This window comes from Xyrauchen texanus, chromosome 10 (genome assembly GCF_025860055.1).
Source record: "Xyrauchen texanus isolate HMW12.3.18 chromosome 10, RBS_HiC_50CHRs, whole genome shotgun sequence".
Classification (NCBI taxonomy): Eukaryota; Metazoa; Chordata; class Actinopteri; order Cypriniformes; family Catostomidae; genus Xyrauchen; species Xyrauchen texanus.
Window position 1 is genome coordinate 8,242,284 of NC_068285.1, and position 21,405 is coordinate 8,263,688.

Genomic DNA, 21,405 nt, shown 5'->3' on the forward strand with positions numbered 1-21,405 from the left:
AGCAGAGGATGTCTCCCTGTCAAACAAGGCATGGCAAGCTGATAGAGCAGCCACGTAAACCCTGAGAGTGGCGTGGCATGTGCCTGCTGAAACAATCTGGCAGTTAACTGGACCAAGCTTTGTTTTTGAGCCACCCTTCTAGAAGGACCGGGGAGGGGCTGGGTGGCCGACCGCCCCTCCTCCTGAGTGCGGCAAGGAAGGAATTGCCCGAAGGCTTCCTCGTGGCTTTTTGCCTCCTGGAACCTGGTGATAACTACATTCATAGCGTCACCAAATAAGCCAGAAGGCGAAACCGGGACATAGAGAAGGAAAACTTTGTCCTTGTCTCCGATGCCCGACAGCCATAAGTGTCTCTCCGTGCTGACTAAAGCAGACATAGACCGGCCAATGACTTGAGCCGTCTGCTTGGTCGCGCGGAGAGACAGATCTATGCGAGAGCCCCACGATGAAAGAGTGGGCCCTGGCTCTTGGAAGTAAGCGAGAGGAGTGCGAAGCATTTTGACTGTAAACAGATCGCAATGCTCGCACCCGCCCAGCCCCAATGCAAGAGCAGCATGCTCTTCCCCCAAACACACAAAACAAAACTGGTGCAAGTCTGTTTCAGCCATAGAGTGTTTTGAACGCAAGAACGTAACACATGTTTGTGTTGTGTGTCTGCTGAAGGGTTGTTTTGTTCACTGTATCAACTGTGTTGCCAATACAGCTGAAGTTTCACTTACTGCCCTCTGGAGTAAACAGGTGGTTCTACAAGCTTGCATTTCTCAGGAATCTTCCTTATTACGGTCCAGGGGCATTGCGATACATTGCGTACATTTTTTTAACGTGTTATATTTTATTAAATTAATTGCACAGAATTAACGCATTAAATCGAAAGCCCTAGTTAAAAAGAAAGGTAATTTTTTTCAATTCAAGTCTGACTTCTTTTTTGCAAGAGACTCAATGCATTAGGATCAGACTACAAATTTTGGAGAAATCAATGGGAGATGATGTTTGGCTGTCCCATGGAAGCAGTAACTCTGCAGGTGTTGCGATTTGAAGAGAAACATTTAAGGGGAAAGAATTGAAATGTACACTCATCTGGAAGATTGTAAAACTCTTTGATATCCTTTCTTTGCATAACTCAATAAAAAAGTTGTGTTTAGCAGTTCACAGTTTGATAGATATGCTTTGATGTCATTTGTGGGTAAAGGCTTTTGATGCTTTAACACTCTGCAGTGCTGAAGTCTCTTAGTAGAATTTTAATGAAGGATAATCAAACTTGTTCTGTTCAAGAATGACGATGTTCGAGATTTGACAATTCTTCTGTTTGAGAATAAATGCAATGCATTTATTTAAAAGATGGTCATTTTGCACCATCAGCATGAATAAAGACGTAACTTAAAGATATGGTCAGTGAACAAATCAATGAACAAATCTGAACAAATCTTTGATGAACAGAATTAAAATAGTTGAGTCACTGAAATGAATCAAAATCACCACTACTAATGAATGGGGGAAATTGGAACTCCCAACGGCCATGGGTGTAGAAAGTAGGTCCAGCCTTTAGACACAGACATTGTTTGTCAATCAACTTGAGATCGCACATACGCAATAGCTAAACAAGCCAGTCTGAGGTAAAGAAGCACAGTTTAACATACCAGTGTTGTCAGATTTTACTGCTGCATGTATTGAGTTATTTCAATGAAAAAAAATTTACTTGAATCTATTTGTGTTGGGACAAATTCTAATATTTTTTTATTTTTTGGTTAAGGAAACTGTGGCAAGGGATTTCTAGTTCCCAGCATGCTTTGCTTTGGACTCAGTAGGAAGAGTAAATGTTAAAAGTAGGTGATATTGTATGTGTTTTTGTGCAATATGAATATAAAGTAGGATTTTTGCTGGTACTGAATGTTTTGTTATGTTGCGATTCAGAAGAGTTCCTCTTATGTTGACATTTTGGGGTTACCGTTTTGGTGAAAAGTGGAGCTTCAGCTTATGATTGAGCTATGATCTTAGGACAGGTACATGTGGTAAATGATATGTACTGATTTATATATTGGACCATTTCTGTGCTAACCAGAACATAGTTAACAAGCCGTTATCTTAAGTGCTTCCCACCAGCATGTATTTCACATACTCAAATTCACAGTATAGTATATGACGAACTTAGCGCTCTAAATTGATATATATGTTTTAAAAATGGGGTTTAATTGGGGTTACTTTGACATGTCCAATTTTGTTGGGTTTATTAAATTCAATTAGGTTCCCTCACAAAGTATTTGAGTTGAGATTACACATTTTTACACATTAAAACATGTTGAATCAGAATCCACCATTGAATCAAGTTCAACCAAATATTTTGTGTGCATTATATTATAATACTAATTGACCTATCTTGTCGAAACTGTTTTACCTCACTCCAGTTGATGTGTGTTCACCCTTTAATTCAATTGGCTCATCCATAGACCGGTAACTCTTCATGGACACACAGCTGGACTCCGGTGAGTCTGATATATGGAGTTGACTTAAACAAAAAAGTTGATTTTCTTTAATATAGAGATAATCTACAGTCTCTCTATCTTGACAAAAATGTTGTACCTCAGACCAGTTGATGTGTCTTCACCCTTAAAATATATTGGCTTATCCATAGAGGCGTCACTCTTCATGGACACACAGCTGAGCTCCTTTGAGTCTGATGTCTTCATATGGAGTTGACTTTAACAGAATAGAGACAAGAGTTGATAAAGTTGATTTTCTTTAACATAGAAATAATCTACAGTATCTCTATTTATCTTGACAAAAATGTTGTACCTCAGACCAGATGATCTGTGTTCATCCTTAAAATATATTGGCTTATGCATAGACTGGTCACTCTTCATGGACACACAGCTGAGCTCCGGTGAGTCTGATCTCTTCATATGGAGTTGACTTTAACAGAATAGAGACAAGAGTTGATAAAGTTGATTTTCTTTAACATAGAAATAATCTACAGTATCTCTAGTTATCTTGACAAAAATGTTGTACCTCAGACCAGATGATCTGTGTTCATCCTTAAAATATATTGGCTTATGCATAGACTGGTCACTCTTCATGGACACACAGCTGAGCTCCGGTGAGTCTGATCTCTTCATATGGAGTTGACTTAAACAGAATAAAGAAAAGAGTTCATATCAGTTCATTTAAACCTCATGCAGACAATTAAATTCTTCTTCTAACAACAGTTGTGCATATGACAACACGATGAGTGGTGTTTGAAGAATAGCATCAGATTTATAGAGTATTGGACGGGTTTTTGGGGTAGGCCTGTCCCTCTAAAAGGAGATGGACTTCATCCCTCCAGTGAAGGTGCCGCTCCCCTCTCTAGTGATTTGGCTCATAGTTTTAATAGTGTTAGAGTGGGTTGCACCAATATGAATCATTCATAAACTTAACATAAACCAGATTAAATGAAGGTTTATCTGATAATTTTGTTTAATTCATTAGGGATTCACTTTAACCAAATTTTGATGCTGATTTACATTTCACAGTTAATCTAGATTAACTTTAAGCCTGTTGCTCTATTAGTTAAAACTCAGATTTAAATCTCAGTCAGGGATTGCCTTTAAACTTGTTGCTGAGGTGGTTTAAATAAAAGAAAACTGACCACAATTAAAGATGAATGACTGGGTAAGCAAACAGTGGATGTGCCATCAGCCCTCTGATAGACGTTTATTCTATTATTACAAGCAACAGGTGATCATTATTGCTCCCCTCCTCTCTAATACTCGCTTCAGTCAGCAGCGTAAACTCGAGCAGAGATTTCCACATCTTGATTCTTTTTTAAAACGTTGCTGCAACATTTTCTCAACTCTGCCGTGTGTATTAATGATTTACAGCTAGACTCAGAATCCATCATGGCAGATAAAATTATTCACTGATTTTTTTTTTAAACTGATTTTTTAAAGTTTTTGTAAACACAACTCTTAGCTTTAAACTTTAAAGGAAAAATTGACAAATAAGTGGAAATTATCTCATCATTTACTCCCCCTCATGTCATCCAGGATATGTATTTTCCAGACTTCCTGAAGACTTTTTTTGGTCTGTATAACACAAAAGAAGATTTTTAGAAGAATATTTCAGCTCTGTAGATTTAAACAATGGAAGTGAATGGTGACCAAAACCTTTAAGCTGAAAAAGCACATAAAGGCAGCATTAAAGTTATCCATAAGACTCCAGTGGTTTAATCCACGTCTTTTGAAGTGATCCGATTGGTTTTGGGTGAGAACAGACCAAAATGCAATACATTTTTTACTATAAATATTTACATCAACAATCTCGTCAGCCATCATGATTACAAGGTCAATTTCTCATCCTAGCACCATCTAGAGCTCTGCGCATGCTTCAATCACTTGGAAGTTTAATCAGCTTGAAATTGTGATTGTGCCTCAAAAATGAAATGGCAAGATGTACAGTAAAAAGGAGTATATTTGGTATGTTCTTACCCAAAACTGATTGGATTGCTTCAGAAAACATGGACTAAACCACTGTAGACATACAGATTACTTTTAGTTAGATTGTGTGTGCTTTTTGGAGCTTCTAAGTTTTGATCGCCATTCACTAGCATTGTATGAACCTAAAGAGCTGACATTTTTTTCTTAAAACCTTTTGTGTTAAGTTAAAAAAATACAAAATCATACAAATCTAAGATGGCCTATATGAGGAAATGATGAGATAATTTTCATTTTTTAGGTGAAAATGCAAAAAGAAGCGAAAGCACAATTCGGATGACAGTGATTGTGACAGGGGATCGACTATAGTGGAAATGAGGAGAGAGGATTACAAGGTATTTACAAAACCTCTCAAGAAGGGGCCTGTTTGGCGATTGGAATCCAAAACATTTAACAAAATCTCTAAATAAGGAAATTGGGGAGGTAAGGAGTGCTAAAATATTGAGAAATGGATCATTGCTGATTATATGTAAGGATGGAGGACAGCGAAAAAGAGAGCAATCAAAATTTATAAAATAAATGGCAGGAAAGTGGAGTCTTCTCTGGCTAATGGTAAAAAATTTGTAAGAGGAGTTATCACAGGGATACAGGTAAACATATCAGCAGATGTTGTGAAAAAAAATATATCAAATGCAATAGACAGAAATAGACAGGAATGGTTCTGATCACCTTTAATGAGGAAATACTCCAGGAAAAGATCTTCATTGGATATATGTGTTATGATGTGAGGCTATATATTCCCCCACCACTTAGATGTTTCAAGTGTCAGAGATTTGACATGTGGCGGCGGTGTGCAAGGAAAAGCACAGATGTGGTAAACGTAGTGGAGAACACGAGTATGGCAAATGTGAAGAGGGTGCAAAGCTGAAGTGTTGTAATTGTGGAGGGGAATATAGTTCAGCTTACCATGGATGCGAGGTTAGTAAAAGACAGGCTGAGGAGCAATGAGTCAAGATTGTTCAGGGAATCAGTTATGGGGAGGCAGCAAATGAGGAGGAGTGGTAACATTCATAAAGAATGGGATGAGCTATAAGGTACATGTAAGCACAGATCATGAATAAATTGTGAGTAAGGTATGGACTGACAGAGGTAATATATATATAATTAACTATTATAATCCATGTGGGAAATTGATTCAAAGTATTTTAAATTATGTTGGGGGACCACTGCAAGACAGTGTACTATGGTGTGGGTATTTCAATTCAATATGGGGAGCAATAGCACAGATGCAAACGGTTCAGTTATTGAAGAATTTATTGATGATCAATGTTCGGTGTGTATTAATAATTGTGATGGGACATGATAAAATAGCATAAACAACACAGAAACAGCACTCGATCTGACATTTGTATCTAGTGCAACAGCAGAGGTTAGCACATGGAGTGAGATAAAACATACTACAGTAGCTAGCAACTACTACCCGGTAGTTATTAAAGTTGGCACAAAGGTTTGCTATGATAAGGGAAAGAGAATTCCTAGATGGAAACTGGAGAATGCAAACTGGGAAGCTTTCCATGGATTTTGTGGAAAACGATGCATGACACTCCAAGAGGAGAACCGTCTGCTGAGGAAACAATACCTAAGGTTACAGGAGTTAGATGTACTAGAAATGTGTACCCTGGTGGAATAGCAACTGTAATAAAGCTATAAATGCCAGAAATAAAGCATTTAGGCAACTCAAAAAACTTCATTCTCAAGATGATATGATCCAGTATAAAAGGGCCCAAAACTTATATTTTGGAGCCAATAATGTAGTAGTATTGGAAGAGAAGTACAGCTCTCAGATGTATGGGGCATGATCAGAAGAATGGGGGGGGGGTCAGAAGAAATTATGAGTTACCAGTAATGAACAGTGGGGACCATGTGTTCCACTTGTGTTTTGGCATTTTTCTTTCTCTCATTAATTTCTCTTCACTCTGAAATCTCGCTCTCAGGCTTCTGCCTATTGGATACGTCACCTGCCAATAAAAATCAGGGCATTGTGACCTCACCCAAACCGCTGCTGCCCCGCCTGATTAAAAAGCCATCCAGCACGCTTGTTTGAAGTGTGCAATGTGTGTGTTCTTTTTGGTTTGAGATATTTACCCTTGTTGTAATTACTGGTTTCTTTGATTCGTTGTTACATGTTACTTTGTTAATTGTGCCTTTTGCCGCTGTTCAATGGAACTTGATGTTCTTTTGTTTTGGGGAAAAGAGAACAGGTAAGCAGGTTGCATGAAATACATGGTACACGTAGTGATTATATTGTTAGACACGTTAGGTAAGGAGTGTGCGCCACCCCTTGTATTTTTGTGATTTCTTTGTTTAGAGTAGGTCAATTAGAGCATTGTATATGCTGAAGAATTCAGGATTCTTTCTACATTTTTCTTTTCGTAGGTAGAATAGAGGGATTGTGGATTAGATTTAAGGGAATTCTTTTGTTTTGATTTGTTCTTTGATTTGGCGACACTCGGGTTCTTTTCCCCTGTGTTATGTCTTTTTGTTTATTTTTATTTAATTACACTGTAAATAGCTCATCCTGCACCTCATTCTAATTGATTTGGCCTGTCATAATAAATACAACATTTGATACTGATAACTGTGCGTCATGGCTGCCTCTGATTCTCTGCTTGCAACCAGCAATAATGTAAATAATAAGTGTTACGTTCACTACCCCTAGACCTTTAAAAATGTTAGAACAGTCAGACTACTGTAACCCGCACACACACAAGACGAGACAGTCACAATGTCAGAGTAAACTGCTTTATTGAACAAAGCGGTCAACAGTGCAAAACAGGGCAAATCCAGTGTAGAGTCGTCAAAGGGGAGCGTGAGGTCGGAGCCGGGGAATCAGAACAGAACAAAGGGGCAAATCCGGGAGAGAGTGGTCAACGAGAGCGGGAGGTCGAAGCCGGGAAACAAGCACAACTAGACGGGACTAGCGGGAGGAAAAAACAAGGGAACTAGGGGAACACTAGCGGTGGCAAAGCGAAGGGGTAAACTAGAACAATAACCAACGGGAAACAAACGGAAGGATAGTGTATTTATAGGGGCGAGTACAGGTGTAAACAATGACAGGTGATAGGGACGAGTGCAGGTGTATCTAATGTGTGGAGATAGGAAGCGCGTGAGTGCAAGTGGTCATAATGTTCTGGCAGATTGGAAGCGCGTGAGAAGCCAGCATGTGAGTCATGTGAGTCAGAGGGGGGAGAGAGTTTACGAGCGAGAGCTCGTAATAGCAAAACCAGACGTGGAAGCCTGAGGGAGGAAAAAGAGCGTACGAGCTCAAGGGGGCGGAGCGAGGGAGTGGGAGCGAAGTGTATGTGTGCGTGCACGAGGAAGCGGAGATGGGGCAGAGGAAAGGGGTTCGTGACAGTACTCCCCCCTGAATAGGACGGCTCCTGACGGCCGCGCTCGGCTGCGAGGAGCGCGAGGGAACAGAACGAGCGTGTGAGCTCGGGGGGACAGAACGAGCGTGTGAGCTCGAGGGGACAGAACGAGCGTGTGAGCTCGAGGGGACAGAACGAGCGTGTGAGCTCGAGGGGACAGAACGAGCGTGTGAGCTCGCGGGGGACAGAACGAGCGTGTGAGCTCGCGGGGGACAGAACGAGCGTGTAAGCTCGCGGGGGCAGAAGGTACAAAAGGGAAATGAAACAGTCCATGGGGGTCAATGGGCAGTTCAAGGCAAGGTCAGGGGGAACATAGTGGACAGGCGGGTGGTCGGGAGGTCTAGGCAGCCATAGGGCAGAGACTGGGTCAGGAGGTCTGGAAGGCGACTGGAGGACAGGGACTGGGTCCGGGGGTCGGGAAGGTGACCACCGGACAGGAATAGGGTCCGGAGGCCAGGGAAGAGGCCACAGGACAGGTAGAGGGTCAGGAAGTCCGGGCTGAGCCGTGAAAGGCGGAGCCATCAGAGGCGGCACCGTAGGTGGCTCTGGAGGTGGGGTCCTGGAAGGCTCCGGAGGTGAAGCCGACGGAGGCTTTAGGCGCGAAGGCCTGGAAGGCTCTGGAGGTGGAGCCGAAGGAGGCTTTAGGGGCGAAGGCCTGGAAGGCTCTGGAGGTGGAGCCGAAGGAGGCTTTAGGGGCGAAGGCCTGGAAGGCTCTGGAGGTGGAGCCGAAGGAGGCTTTAGGGGCGAAGGCCTGGAAGGCTCTGGAAGTGGAGCCGAAGGAGGCTTTAGGGGCGAAGGCCTGGAAGGCTCTGGAGGTGGAGCCAAGGGGGGCTTTAGGGGCGAAGGCCTGGAAGGCTCAGGAAGTGGAGCCCATGGAGGTGGCTCCGTAGGAGGCTCCAGAGGTGAAGCCCTGGAAGGCTCTGGAGGCAGAGCCGAGGGAGGTGACGCCGTGGGAGGTGGCGCCGTAGAAGGCTCCAGGAGTGAAGCCCTGGTAGGCTCTGGAGGCAGAGCCATAGGAGGTGGTGCCGTAGGAGGCTCTGGAGGGGGAGCCGTAGGAGGCTCGGGAGGCAGAGCCATAGGAGCCTCTAGTGGCCGAGCCCTGGAAGGCTCGAGAGGCTTGAGGGGGGGAGCCATGAAAGACTCGAGAGACGGAGCCCTGAGAGGCTTGAGAGGAGGAGGAGCCCTGAAAGACTCGAGAGGGGGAGCCCTGAGAGGCTTGAGAGGGGGAGGAGCCCTGAGAGACTCGAGAGGCGAAGCCATGAGAGGCTTGAGGGGAGGAGCCATGAAAGACTCGAGGGGCGGAGCCCTGAGAGGCGGAGGAGCCCTGAGAGACTCGAGAGGCGAAGCCGTGAGAGGCTTGAGGGGTGGAGCCATGAAAGACTCGAGAGGGGAAGCCCTGAGAGGCGGAGGAGCCCTGAGAGACTCGAGAGGCGAAGCCGTGAGAGGCTTGAGGGGTGGAGCCATGAAAGACTCGAGGGATGGAGCCCTGAAAGACTTGAGAGGCGAAGCCGTGAGAGGCTTGAGGGGTGGAGCCATGAAAGACTCGAGGGATGGAGCCCTGAAAGACTCGAGAGGCGAAGCCGTGAGAGGCTTGAGGGGTGGAGCCATGAAAGACTCGAGGGATGGAGCCCTGAAAGACTCGAGAGGCGAAGCCGTGAGAGGCTTGAGGGGTGGAGCCGTGAAAGACTCAAGGGATGGAGCCCTGAGAGACTCGAGAGGTGAAGCCGTGAGAGGCTTGGAAGGAGGGGGAGCCCTGAGGGACTTGAGGGGTAGAGCTCTGGGAGGCTCGTGAGGAGGAGCCCTCGGAGGCTCGAGAGGAGGAGCCCTGGGAGGCTCGAGAGGAGGAGCCCTGGGAGGCTCGAGAGGCGGAGCCCGGGAGGGCTCGGAGGGGCGAGCAGAGGCTGACAGAGCCGTGGTAGACTCTGAGGGCAGAGCAGAGGTCTGCAGAGCCGTGGAAGACTCTGAGGGCGGAGCAGAGGTCTGCAGAGCCGTGGAAGACTCTGAGGGCGGAGCAGAGGTCTGCAGAGCCGTGGAAGACTCTGAGGGCGGAGCAGAACCCGGCAGAGCCGTGGAAGACTCTGGGGGCGGAGCAGAACCCGGCAGAGCCGTGGAAGACTCTGGGGGCGGAGCAGAACCCGGCAGAGCCGTGGAAGACTCTGGGGGCGGAGCAGAACCCGGCAGAGCAGTGAAAGACTCTGGGGGCGGAGCAGAACCCGGCAGAGCCGTGGAAGACTCTGGGGGAACCTCTGCTGTCTTGAGCACAAGACGAGACTGGGGAGAAGGGGCCCTCTTCCTTCTCTGACGTCTTCGGCCAACAGGGGATGTGGCCATGGGGACGGTCGAGGCTACAGGCGCTGGCTCTGGGGCGGTCGAGGCTACAGGCGCTGGCTCGCTGACCGTGGCAGACATGGGCACTGGCTCGTTGGCCGTGGCGGGCATGGGCGCTGGCTCGTTGGCCGTGGCAGTTATGGGCGCTGGCTCGTTGGCCGTGCCAGGCTTCGAGGCTGGGGCCGTGACAGGCCTCGGGACTGGGGCCGTGTCAGGCTTCGGGACTAGGGCCGTGTAAGGCTTCAAGACGGGGGCCGTGTAAGGCTTCAGGACGGGGGCCGTGTAAGGCTTCAGGACGGGGGCCGTGTAAGGCTGCAAGACGGGGGCCGTGTAAGGCTTCAAGACGGGGGCCTTGGTGTGGAGCGCTGGTTCAGTGTCTGCCTCCCCCACAGTGAACGAGGAACCAGCATACAGTAGGGCGAGGTCAATAAACTGAGCCAGGTTGAGGGAGCAACGACCACCAGGCATTAATGATGAGGTTGGCTCATTCAGTCCACATTGAAAAATGTCTTTCAGAGCCACCTCATCAAAATTCACCTGGTACGCCAGGGCACAAAAATCCAAAATAAAAACCTCCAAGGGTTGACTCCCCTGACGCAACCCCAAGAGTCGGGCCGCTGACTCCATAATGTCGAGGGCGGGGTTATGAGTTACACAACCGCTGCCTCGCATAAAAAACCCTTGGTTAGCGTCAAAAGAGCCACACAACCTCTCCGGGGATGGAGAGCTCACGGCGCTCAGAAATGCACTGGATGCATAAACGGACTCGGGGGCAGACACAGGTGAAACAGGGTGACATAAATCAGACATAGTGCATACCTGCTGCCCCCGGGCCATGAGCGCGTGGTCCTCTCTCCACACTTTAGCTCCTCGCGCCGAATGTGACGTGGAAGCCTGAGGGAGGAAAAAGAGCGTACGAGCTCAAGGGGGCGGAGCGAGGGAGTGGGAGCGGAGTGTATGTGTGCGTGCACGAGGAAGCGGAGATGGGGCAGAGGAAAGGGGTTCGTGACAACTACTCCTGAGAAAGCTGGAGTATGTTATAAAATGTTGACACACATGACAGATAACACACTGGACATAGTGTTAAGACTGTTTAACTGAGATTGGGATACTGGACAACTTCCTTCAGTGTGAAAATAAGCAATAATAGTACCCATTCTTAAACCAGGGAAAGACCCATCAGACCCTTCTAGCTACAGACCTATTGCATTAACTGGCAGACCTATTGCAATCAACTGGCTGGTGTTTTTACGGACATTTTCAATCTGTCCCTCTCCGTCTGTAGTCCCCACATGCTTCAAAACATCAACCATTGTGCCTGTACCGAAGCAATCTATAATCACTTGCTTAAATGACTGGCGTCCTGTTGCTCTGACCCCCATCATCAGCATATGCTTTGAGAGGTTAATCAGAGATTATATCTGCTCTGTTCTGCCCCCCTCTTTGGACCCATTGCAGTTTGCCTACCGCAACCACCGCTCCACTGATGATTCCATTGCATCTACACTACACACTGCTCTCTCCCATCTGGAAAAAAGGAACACATATGTGAGAATGCTGTTTGTAGACTACAGCTCAGCATTCAACACCATAGTGCCCTCCAAGCTTGATGAGAAACTCCAGGCTCTGGGCTTAAAAAGCTCGCTGTGCAGCTGGATCCTGGATTTCCTGTCAGGCAGACGTCAGGTGGTTAGAATGGGCAGCAACACCTCGTCATCACTGACCCTCAACACTGGAGCCCCGCAGGGCTGTGTTCTCAGCCCACTACTGTATTCACTATACACACATGACTGTGTGGCAACACATAGCTCCAATGCCATCATCAAGTTTGCTGATGATATGACAGTGGTAGGTCTGATCACTGACAATGATGAAACAGCCTACAGAGAGGAGGTGCGCACTCTGACACGCTGGTGGAGCTTGTAGTGGACTTCAGGAAGAAAGACGGAGAACACAGCCCCATCACCATCAATGGAGCACCGGTAGAGAGAGTCAGCAGTTTCAAGTTCCTCTGTGTCCACATTACTGAGGAACTCACATGGTCCGTCCACACTGAGGCCATTGTGAAGAAGGCTCACCAGCGCCTCTTCTTCCTGAGACGACTGAGGAAGTTTGGAATGAACCACCACATCCTCACACGGTTCTACACTAGTTCTGTAGAGAGCATCCTGACTGGCTGCATCACCGCCTGGTAGGGCAATAGCACCACCCACAACCGCAAAGCCCTAAAAAGGGTGGTGCGAACTGCCAGAAACATCATCGGAGGTGAGCTTCCCTCCCTCCAGCACATATATACCAGGCGGTGTGTGAAAAAAGCTCGGAGGATCATCAGAGACTCCAGCCACCCGAGTCATGATCTGTTCTCACTGCTACCATCAGGCAGGCGGTATCGCAGCATCAGGACCCGCACCAGCCGACTACATGATAGCTTCTTCCCCCAAGCAGTCAAACTGTTGAACACTTGATCAATTAGGATCAATAATTAGCACTGCACTTTATTAATCTATAATCTCACACTGGACTGTCAACATATTCTCCTCAATACAACTACTTATATATATATATATATATTTCATATACTCTTTACATTATTGTATTGTATATTGTGTATTCTACACTCACCTAAAGGATTATTAGGAACACCATACTAATACTGTGTTTGACCCCCTTTCGCCTTCAGAACTGCCTTAATTCTACGTGGCATTGATTCAACAAGGTGCTGAAAGCATTCTTTAGAAATGTTGGCCCATATTGATAGGATAGCATCTTGCAGTTGATGGAGATTTGTGGGATGCACATCCAGGGCACGAAGCTGCCGTTCCACCACATCCCAAAGATGCTCTATTGGGTTGAGATCTGGTGACTGTGGGGGCCATTTTAGTACAGTGAACTCATTGTCATGTTCAAGAAACCAATTTGAAATGATTCGAGCTTTGTGACATGGTGCATTATCCTGCTGGAAGTAGCCATCAGAGGATGGGTACATGGTGGCCATAAAGGGATGGACATGGTCAGAAACAATGCTCAGGTAGGCCGTGGCATTTAAACGATGCCCAATTGGCACTAAGGGGCCTAAAGTGTGCCAAGAAAACATCCCCCACACCATTACACCACCACCACCAGCCTGCACAGTGGTAACAAAGGCATGATGGATCCATGTTCTCATTTTGTTTATGCCAAATTCTGACTCTACCATCTGAATGTCTCTACAGAAATCGAGACTCATCAGACCAGGCAACATTTTTCCAGTCTTCAACTGTCCAATTTTGGTGAGCTCTTGCAAATTGTAGCCTCTTTTTCCTATTTGTAGTGGAGATGAGTGGTACCCGGTGGGGTCTTCTGCTGTTGTAGCCCATCCGCCTCAAGGTTGTGCCAACATTTTTACCCACAGGACTGCCACATACTGGATGTTTTTCCCTTTTCACACCATTCTTTGTAAACCCTAGAAATGGTTGTGCGTGAAAATCCCAGTAACTGAGCAGATTGTGAAATACTCAGACCGGCCCGTCTGGCACCAACAACCATGCCACGCTCAAAATTGCTTAAATCACCTTTCTTTCCCATTCTGACATTCAGTTTGGAGTTCAGGAGATTGTCTTGACCAGGAACACACCCCTAAATGCATTGAAGCAACTGCCATGTGATTGGTTGATTAGATTATTGCATTAATGAGAAATTGAACAGGTGTTCCTAATAATCCTTTAGGTGAGTGTATATTGTGTGTATTGTTTACTGTACATTGTATATAATTATTGTGTTGTGTAAGTATGTGTCCATTTGATATGTAAATTGTTGATTTGATGTAAAATCATGGAATGAATGGTCTCAGAGAGATTAACATATTTCCTAGAAAGTAAATCTCTTTTGTCTCCCTATCAAAGTGGGTTCCGTAAGGGTCAGAATACAATGGACCCTTTAGTGTGCTTAGAATCAGAAATTAGGAAAGCACAGACTAACAAGTGGTGATAGCTGTCTTCTTTGATGTGGAAAAAGCATATGATATGCTCTGGAAAGAAAGGTAACTTATTAAGTTAAAGTCATTAGGAATTGGTGGTAGAACATATAATTGGGTCAAATTTAAACAACGTCTAGTATTGTATATAGTCCAGAATTATTTTGAGAAGTATTTTTTCAGAAACAGTGTTTTTATTCACAGATAGCTCCAAAGATCCTGATACAGGGTGTGCATGTGCAGCAGTATACATCCCAATGAGTGAGTCTTATATTAAGAAAAGGGTAACTGACCTGTCAGTGTTGTCAGTATATGCCACAGAGCTATTGCCAATATTATTGGCGCTGCAGTGGATAGAGAAGGAAATAAAAAACACCATCAATGTATCTGATAGCTACTCAGCACTTGCAAGCATAAGATCTGGCAGGTCATCATTTAGGATGGATTTTATCAATTAAATATTCCTTATGATTATATAATATAAAAGTTGGGGGGATATATAGATGCTTCCTTTGGGATCCTGCTCATGTTGGTGTGGAGGGAAATGTGCAGGTGGATATTCTGGCCAAACAAACTCTAAGAATTAAACAAGTAGACCTTTAAGTCCCTTTAAAGTCCCTTATTTGTCTACTTTGACAACCATCATGAGGCTACCAGCATTGGTCCACTATAGTCCGCTCTTCAATGCCCCACCATTCTTGTACCCCCACAGTTAATAAATCTCTCCTGCGCCACTGATTGTAATGATTTTAGCAATACCCTCCCTTTGAATTGCTTGTCAGTGTGGAAATGGTACTAAGAAGGTACCACGATATAAAACAAAAAATATATAATAATTTAGCAAAATTCAGTATCTGACGACACTTCGACTGTTCAAGTAATGACATGAAGTAAATTTAAATAAAAATTAAGTATTCACATGTGAGATTTATTATACTGTATATTAAGTTTAACCCACGTGTTCTAGTTTTTATATTATTTTATTAATGACTGATGTATAAATTAAATCCAGATGAGATTAAATCCAGATGGGCTCAACAATGAGGACATTTCGGCCAGATCAGTTAAGATTGACTTACCAACTTACCAACGTTTTCACTATATCTTAAATGTTAAATTAAACTGATTCGTTCTGTGACAATTTCTGGAGATTACATCTTGCCTGGAGTTGGTGACAAAAGAGTGTCCATCATGAGTGAGTCAGAATCAAACCTGTTAAAGAGTGGTGGGTCTCTACTGATATATTTGAGTGCTTATTTACATTTTCTGCATGTTCGCTGCTAATTTTTGCTCATCGCAGCCCATTCGTCACGCTCGGTTCTACCGATGGCCGTTCCGCCACTGATCGGCCCCAAAGTGCGTCTGCCCACCGGGAAAATGCCCGATATGCCAGATTACCAGTCCAGACCTGGCCCCAGATATAGCCCTCCATCTGCTTAAATTCAAGAAATGCAAGGTTTGGTCTCACATTCATGATGCGGAAGCTTGCTGAATTTATAGACACAGCTTTAAAATTATGCAATGCAAAGTTGCATTAAGCAAATTAAGCAAATAACATAAATATTGATTTTGGTGTTTTATGCTTTTTCTTTTTGGTACAACAAAGGGAGGTTGTTCATCACAAAAAGGTTGATGCTGACAACTTGGGGGCCCATTCGATAAATGGCTTCCAAGAAAGTTTCAATGTTGATAAATTCTTCAGGTTTTGCCTAGCTAGTCGACAAGAGATTGACAAAAACAAGGTCAAAGAGGGAATGATTCCACTGAGGATAATTGAAACTCACAAACAGACTCTTGAAGAGTTGAAAAACAATTCACTGGTGTCCCTGTATGGAGTAAAGAGAGACTGTGTTCTTGAGAATATTTATAATTTCCACACTGTACAATTGTTTGCTCCAGATTTCATGCATTACCTGTTTGAAGGCATCATACCAACAGAGTTAAGCATATGAATTTGAAGCATATGAAAGTCTCTGATTTCCAAAATGTCCTTTACATTAGAAGACCTTAATGCCATCAAGTAATTTCCTTTTAAGTTTACTAATAAAACCAACAGACCACAACAAATTTCAAAGTAATTTGAGCCAAAATATTAAATTGGTGGAAACAGCCATGAAAACCGGTCTCTGTTAAGATTACTGCCATTGATGATTGATCACAGAGATCCAGAGGGAAACAAAACTTGGCAGATTTTATTAGATCTGAAAGATATTGCTGAACTCCTGGCTACTGGACATTTGCAAAATCTCAGAACACAGATGCTTGCTGAAGAAAGTGTTCCCAGATTTCCATCTGCTCACCAAGTATCACTTCTTGGAGCACTATACTGAAATGATTTGGGCCTCTGGCTGATTTTTGGACCAATCGCTTTGAACCAAAGCACATATTCTGGTCACCAACAATCATGCCACAGTCAAAATCACTGAGATCACATTTTACCCATTCTACTGGTTGATGTGAACATTAACTGAAGCTCCTGACCCATATCTGCATGATTTTATGCACTGCACAGCTGCCACATGATTGCCTTACCATGCGTTCAGTCCAGAGGAGGTGAGAGCGTCATAATTAGCTCTGGCTGCCCTGCCAACAACCCTATCGAAGATTCGCAGACGCTCTGATGTAGTTGAAATAAGTGGCAACGTTCGTTCAGAATGCTTGGTTTTGTGAACTATATTTAAAGGGGCGGCAAAACATCCAGACATGTCGACCGGTATCTTTTTGCCGACCTATCACAAGTAGCATATATTCCTCATGAAATCTTTTTAATGTGAAAGTACGAAATCGATTGATGGCAGAAAGTAATTACAATTATGGTTGTTTGTTACCAAAATAAACAAAATAGGGCAATCCACTTCATCAACTCACATGGAACACAAGCAATTTCAGACACTTTTGTACACACATCATTTTTTAATTTGTTTTTATTTATATCCCTGTCAGCAAACAGGGACAGATTGTATATTACGGGAAAACCCGCCACGGCAATAATCAGTTTCTTGTCTTCGGAACTATTGTTTGGTGGGAACCAAAGTTTACACTGTTTTGTTCTCTAGACTTCGCTAGAGCGGAGCACTTCTATACTTCAATAGGTTGCTGCCGAACCGCGTCAAAGCTCATTACCATAATGTTGCCTGCACTTAAACTTTGCTCTGACGCCCTCAACGTCCAAGACGCACCGCCCACGGATGCGCCATTGCCGAGAGACGCTGGCTGCCATAGAAAATTTAAGACTTCCAGTCTATTTCATGTGGTCGACGCCTCTGGTCTGAACGCAAAATTAGAGAATAGCATGGATGATTGTTGGTGCCAGATGGGCTGGTTTGAATATTTCTGTAACTGCTGACCTCCTGGGATTATCACGCACAACAGTCTCTAGAATTTACTCAGAATGGTGCAAAAAACAAAAAACATCCAGTGAGCGGCAGTTCTGTGAATGGAAACGCCTTGTTGTTGAGAGAGATCTACAGAGAATGGCCAGAATGGTTTGAACTAATAAAGTCTATGGTAACTCTGATAACCACTCTGTACAAATATGCTGAGTAGATCATTTCTGAATGCTGTTCTGAGATGTGGGTTGGTGCCGTTCCTGCGGCACGAGGGGGACCTACACAATATTAGGCAGGTGGTTTATTATATATGGTATATTTTTTTATGCATTTGGCAGATGCTTTTATCCAAAGCGACTTACAGAGCCCTTATTACAGGGACAATCCCCCTGGAGCAACCTGGAGTTAAGGGTCTTGCTCAAGGACACAATGGTGGTGGCTCTGGGGATCGAACCAGTGTCCTTTTTTGATTACCAGTTATGTGCGTAGACCACTACACCACCACTACTGAGAGAGAGACAGTTTAAAGAGTGTACCTGCATCCTGGAGAGAAATCTCCATCTCTGAATGTTTGTGTGTTGTCCATGAATCATTCAGTCTTCATGAAGCTGCCGGTGAATTTAATGAGTCAGAGATAGTGATAGTGACACCTGATCTAAAAAGACAAATGGTCAGAGACTTTTACTATTAGGCCAACAATAAATATAATTTAAACTTTATTTGAATGTAGTGTTTGTGGGAATAGATTTATAGGTTTTTAAATGTATTTGTACTTTTTGGAAACCTGTATTTACTCGAGCTGTTGAGTGTTGTTATAAATGTTGTTAGCACTTTGCTCCAAATGCAGAAAAAATCTTCAAAAGAAGTTTCTTCAAACTCAATACAAATAATTAAATACACTCTGTTATAGTTCAAATGCTAATGATATTACTGTGTGTAACTGATTGTAGTGCACAACAATACAAGCCAATAATATGCAAACTATCAAAAAGTTCAATGATCTACATTAATATTTTGGTTTTAAATAACTAAAATATAAATAAGTTGAATAACATAGATTGGATTAAAATCCATGTTTACAGAAATGTTTGGTGCCCACGATTCTGCAGCAGCAGCAGAAACCCATTTAACATGCAACTTTATTAATTTACACCATTAAAATAATGTTTTAAAATAACTGTAAGGACACAAACATTGTCAACAACAAAGCAGTAAAAATATCACATATATATATATATATAAACAGCAGTTAACACAGTGCTGCCGTTCTTGGAGGCTCAACAAACAATAAAGAGAATAAATGAGTCATTTTCAGTAAGTGATGTTTCCCAACAGTGTGCAAAATGGTTTAAGATGTATATGTCAAACAAATAGAGAAATACGATATCCAAATGCTGAGAGATTTTATTTGAATATAAATTAATAATTATGAAGTTTAGCGTTAATATGAAACACTCACCTTGATCGAAATGTTACTAGATTACAAGTTCTAAAAATCTTCAACGTTTTCCATCAAGTACACAAAAATTCCTGCTTAATTGACTATAATCATTACTAGCAAACACTTTGAAGCTCAGTTTTCCTCGTGTACATAATCGTGTTATTCTCGGGTATCAAATGGCGAACACAATTTTACTTTCACTTTCATCTGTTCGATCGTAAGAAACTGCGTCACATTTTATTTGGATCCAATGTGTGTTTTTTTTACAGTAGCGATTTTATTAATTATTTTGAATAACAAATAATGCGTAGATATAAGCTTCAAAATGAGAAATAGTAAATAGTTGTTTACATTAACTATTTCTCCTTCCGCTCATATAAACACGAGCAGATCTGAATGTAATCAAATGAAAATAATACAGATTAACCCTTTTGCAGTATCATTCATTTACATGTTAAAGGAAGATTACAAAGTAAACTGACATATTTATCACAGATAAAGTTATACAACATAACTAATTGACCAACCAACCCGGGGTCGCTAAAGATTGATGAGGGGTCGCAAACTCACTCTAGTTTGAGGTTTAAGATGAATAAATAAAGATATTTTTTTTTTTAATGTAAAATAGCACGATAAATAAGTCAATTTTGAATATTCTAATAATAGTGTGTAAAATATATGAAAAGAAAAGCCATTTCCTTAACATGGAGAATTTTTTAAATGTATATAAGGAGAGTAGGAAAAGATGGAAGCAGCTTTAAAAAAGGCGTGAAAATATGCCAATTTGCCATATGCAAAGTGCCAGTGAGAAGAGAAAAATATATGTGCTAAAATGAAAATGTCTTGGGTTACTTAACTTTAACCCCTGTTCCCCGAGAAAAGCAGAATGAGACCAGCTGTGAATATGTGTGCAACACGTCAATGAAATTGACTAGAATTTATAGCCTCTGCTGGTGACATCATAGGATGCACCTGTAGCAGGGCTATAAATAGATGCGTCACAGGTGCATCATCAGGTATTTTGTATGAAGAGCAGTCCTGGGGCATCCTCAGTGCGGCAATGAATCGCAGCATCTCATTCCACTTTTTCAGGGAACAGGGGTTACAGATAAGTAACCCAAGACATTCCCTATCAAAAAGCTACACTTTGATGCTGCACTGATTTAGCGCTTTGGGAACGAGAATACGCAACTCTGCCGCACTGTGGGTGTCCGGACCCCTTACAGTTGTGTAGTTGTGCTCACAAGAGCGCGAGAGGTCTCAGACATGAGCTTGTGATTTTGACTCAAGGACGTGAGAGCCCGGAGTGGCATGAACATCCAAAAATCTTATGAATATGTGTGGGGAGGACCAGCCTGCCGCACCACAAACATTCTGTAGAGGGAACCTCTAGCCAAGGCTTTAGAGGAAGCGACCCCTCTGGTAGAGTGAGCCCTGATCCCTACTGGCGAAGCTTGCGCCTCGTAGGCCAGGGCAATAGCATTCCTCACCCAATGTGACATTGTCTGCTTGGTGGCGGCCGCCCCCCTTGTTGCGGCCCCCATGGCAAACGGATATTTGTCCTGACTTACGCCACTGGCTAGTGCAGAGGCCATAAGTCTGAAGGGCACGGACTGGATACAGTTCATGAAGTCTTTCCTGCTCCGGCATTGTAAACGGTGGGGAGCAGAAGGCTTCGAGAGTGACCGGAAGTATGGTCGAGAAGGAACATTAGGCAGGTAGTCAGGATGAGGGTACAATATTGCTTTAACCATTAGGCAAAATCTAAGTTGGCTGGCAAGACAGACAGAGCCTGCAGATCCCCAATTCTTTAGAGAAGTAATTGCCATAAGAAAAACTGATGCTGACTCTAGAGGATCAAAAAAGGTAGATTTTTTGCTAAGTTCCATGAAGGGATCCTGGTCCTAGCAGGAGGTCTCAATTGCATTGTCAAAGCGAGCGAGCAGAGGATTTTTCCCCAACGACATCCCATCAATCAAGGCGTGGCAGCCGATAGAGCGGCCACATAAACCCTGAGAGTGGCGGGGCATGTGCCTGCTGATAATTTTCCCTGCAGAAAGTCACAACTGAAGCAATCTGGCAGTTAACTGAATCTGCATTATGTGCACTGCACCATCCTTCAAAGACACCCTATTTATTGGCATAACCTCTAGTAGAGGGAGCCTTAGTGCTCAGAATGGTCTCAATGATTTCAGGTGAAAGCCTGTTATGATGTGTGGAAATAGGAGAGGGTAGACGGGAGTGTGGATCCAAGTGCGGCTTTATTAGTGCCTTGACAAAATAAACAAACACAGGAACAAACAAAAGGTCCACGGTGGGAAAAACTAAACTAAACTCAAAGACAAACTAAAACACTGGTTAATCAAATGTCCACGAAGAACAGGAACACCTCGAACAGACACGAATGGAGAGAACAGGGAAACCTTGAACAGACACGAATGGAGAGAACCGAGGAAGCCGAGGAAGGTGGCGCCGTAGGGGGCTCTAGAGGCGGGGCCCTAGAAGGCTCTGGAGGCGGAGC

The 21,405-nt window shown here is 43.8% G+C and overlaps 1 protein-coding gene across 6 annotated transcripts in view; it reads right to left on the bottom strand.

Annotated features, from left to right (window-relative positions):
* The window catches only part of LOC127650402 (NACHT, LRR and PYD domains-containing protein 3-like), a 40,088-nt gene extending 21,003 nt beyond the window's left edge, over window positions 1-19,085 (bottom strand). Inside the window, exons 1-7 of one of the 6 annotated variants that reach the window (XM_052135818.1) lie at window positions 18,903-19,085; window positions 17,980-18,098; window positions 15,899-15,940; window positions 3,004-3,120; window positions 2,791-2,907; window positions 2,578-2,694; window positions 2,393-2,503 (exon numbers count right to left, since the gene is read on the bottom strand). In XM_052135818.1, the coding sequence (XP_051991778.1) occupies window positions 2,393-2,503; window positions 2,578-2,694; window positions 2,791-2,907; window positions 3,004-3,120; window positions 15,899-15,940; window positions 17,980-18,029 (554 nt within the window). In that variant the 5' untranslated portion in view covers window positions 18,030-18,098; window positions 18,903-19,085. The remainder of the gene's footprint in view (window positions 1-2,392; window positions 2,504-2,577; window positions 2,695-2,790; window positions 2,908-3,003; window positions 3,121-15,898; window positions 15,941-17,979; window positions 18,099-18,902) is intronic. The other 5 variants (XM_052135819.1, XM_052135821.1, XM_052135820.1 and 2 more) reach the window with 5 other exon arrangements.
* Window positions 19,086-21,405: the final 2,320 nt, after the last annotated feature.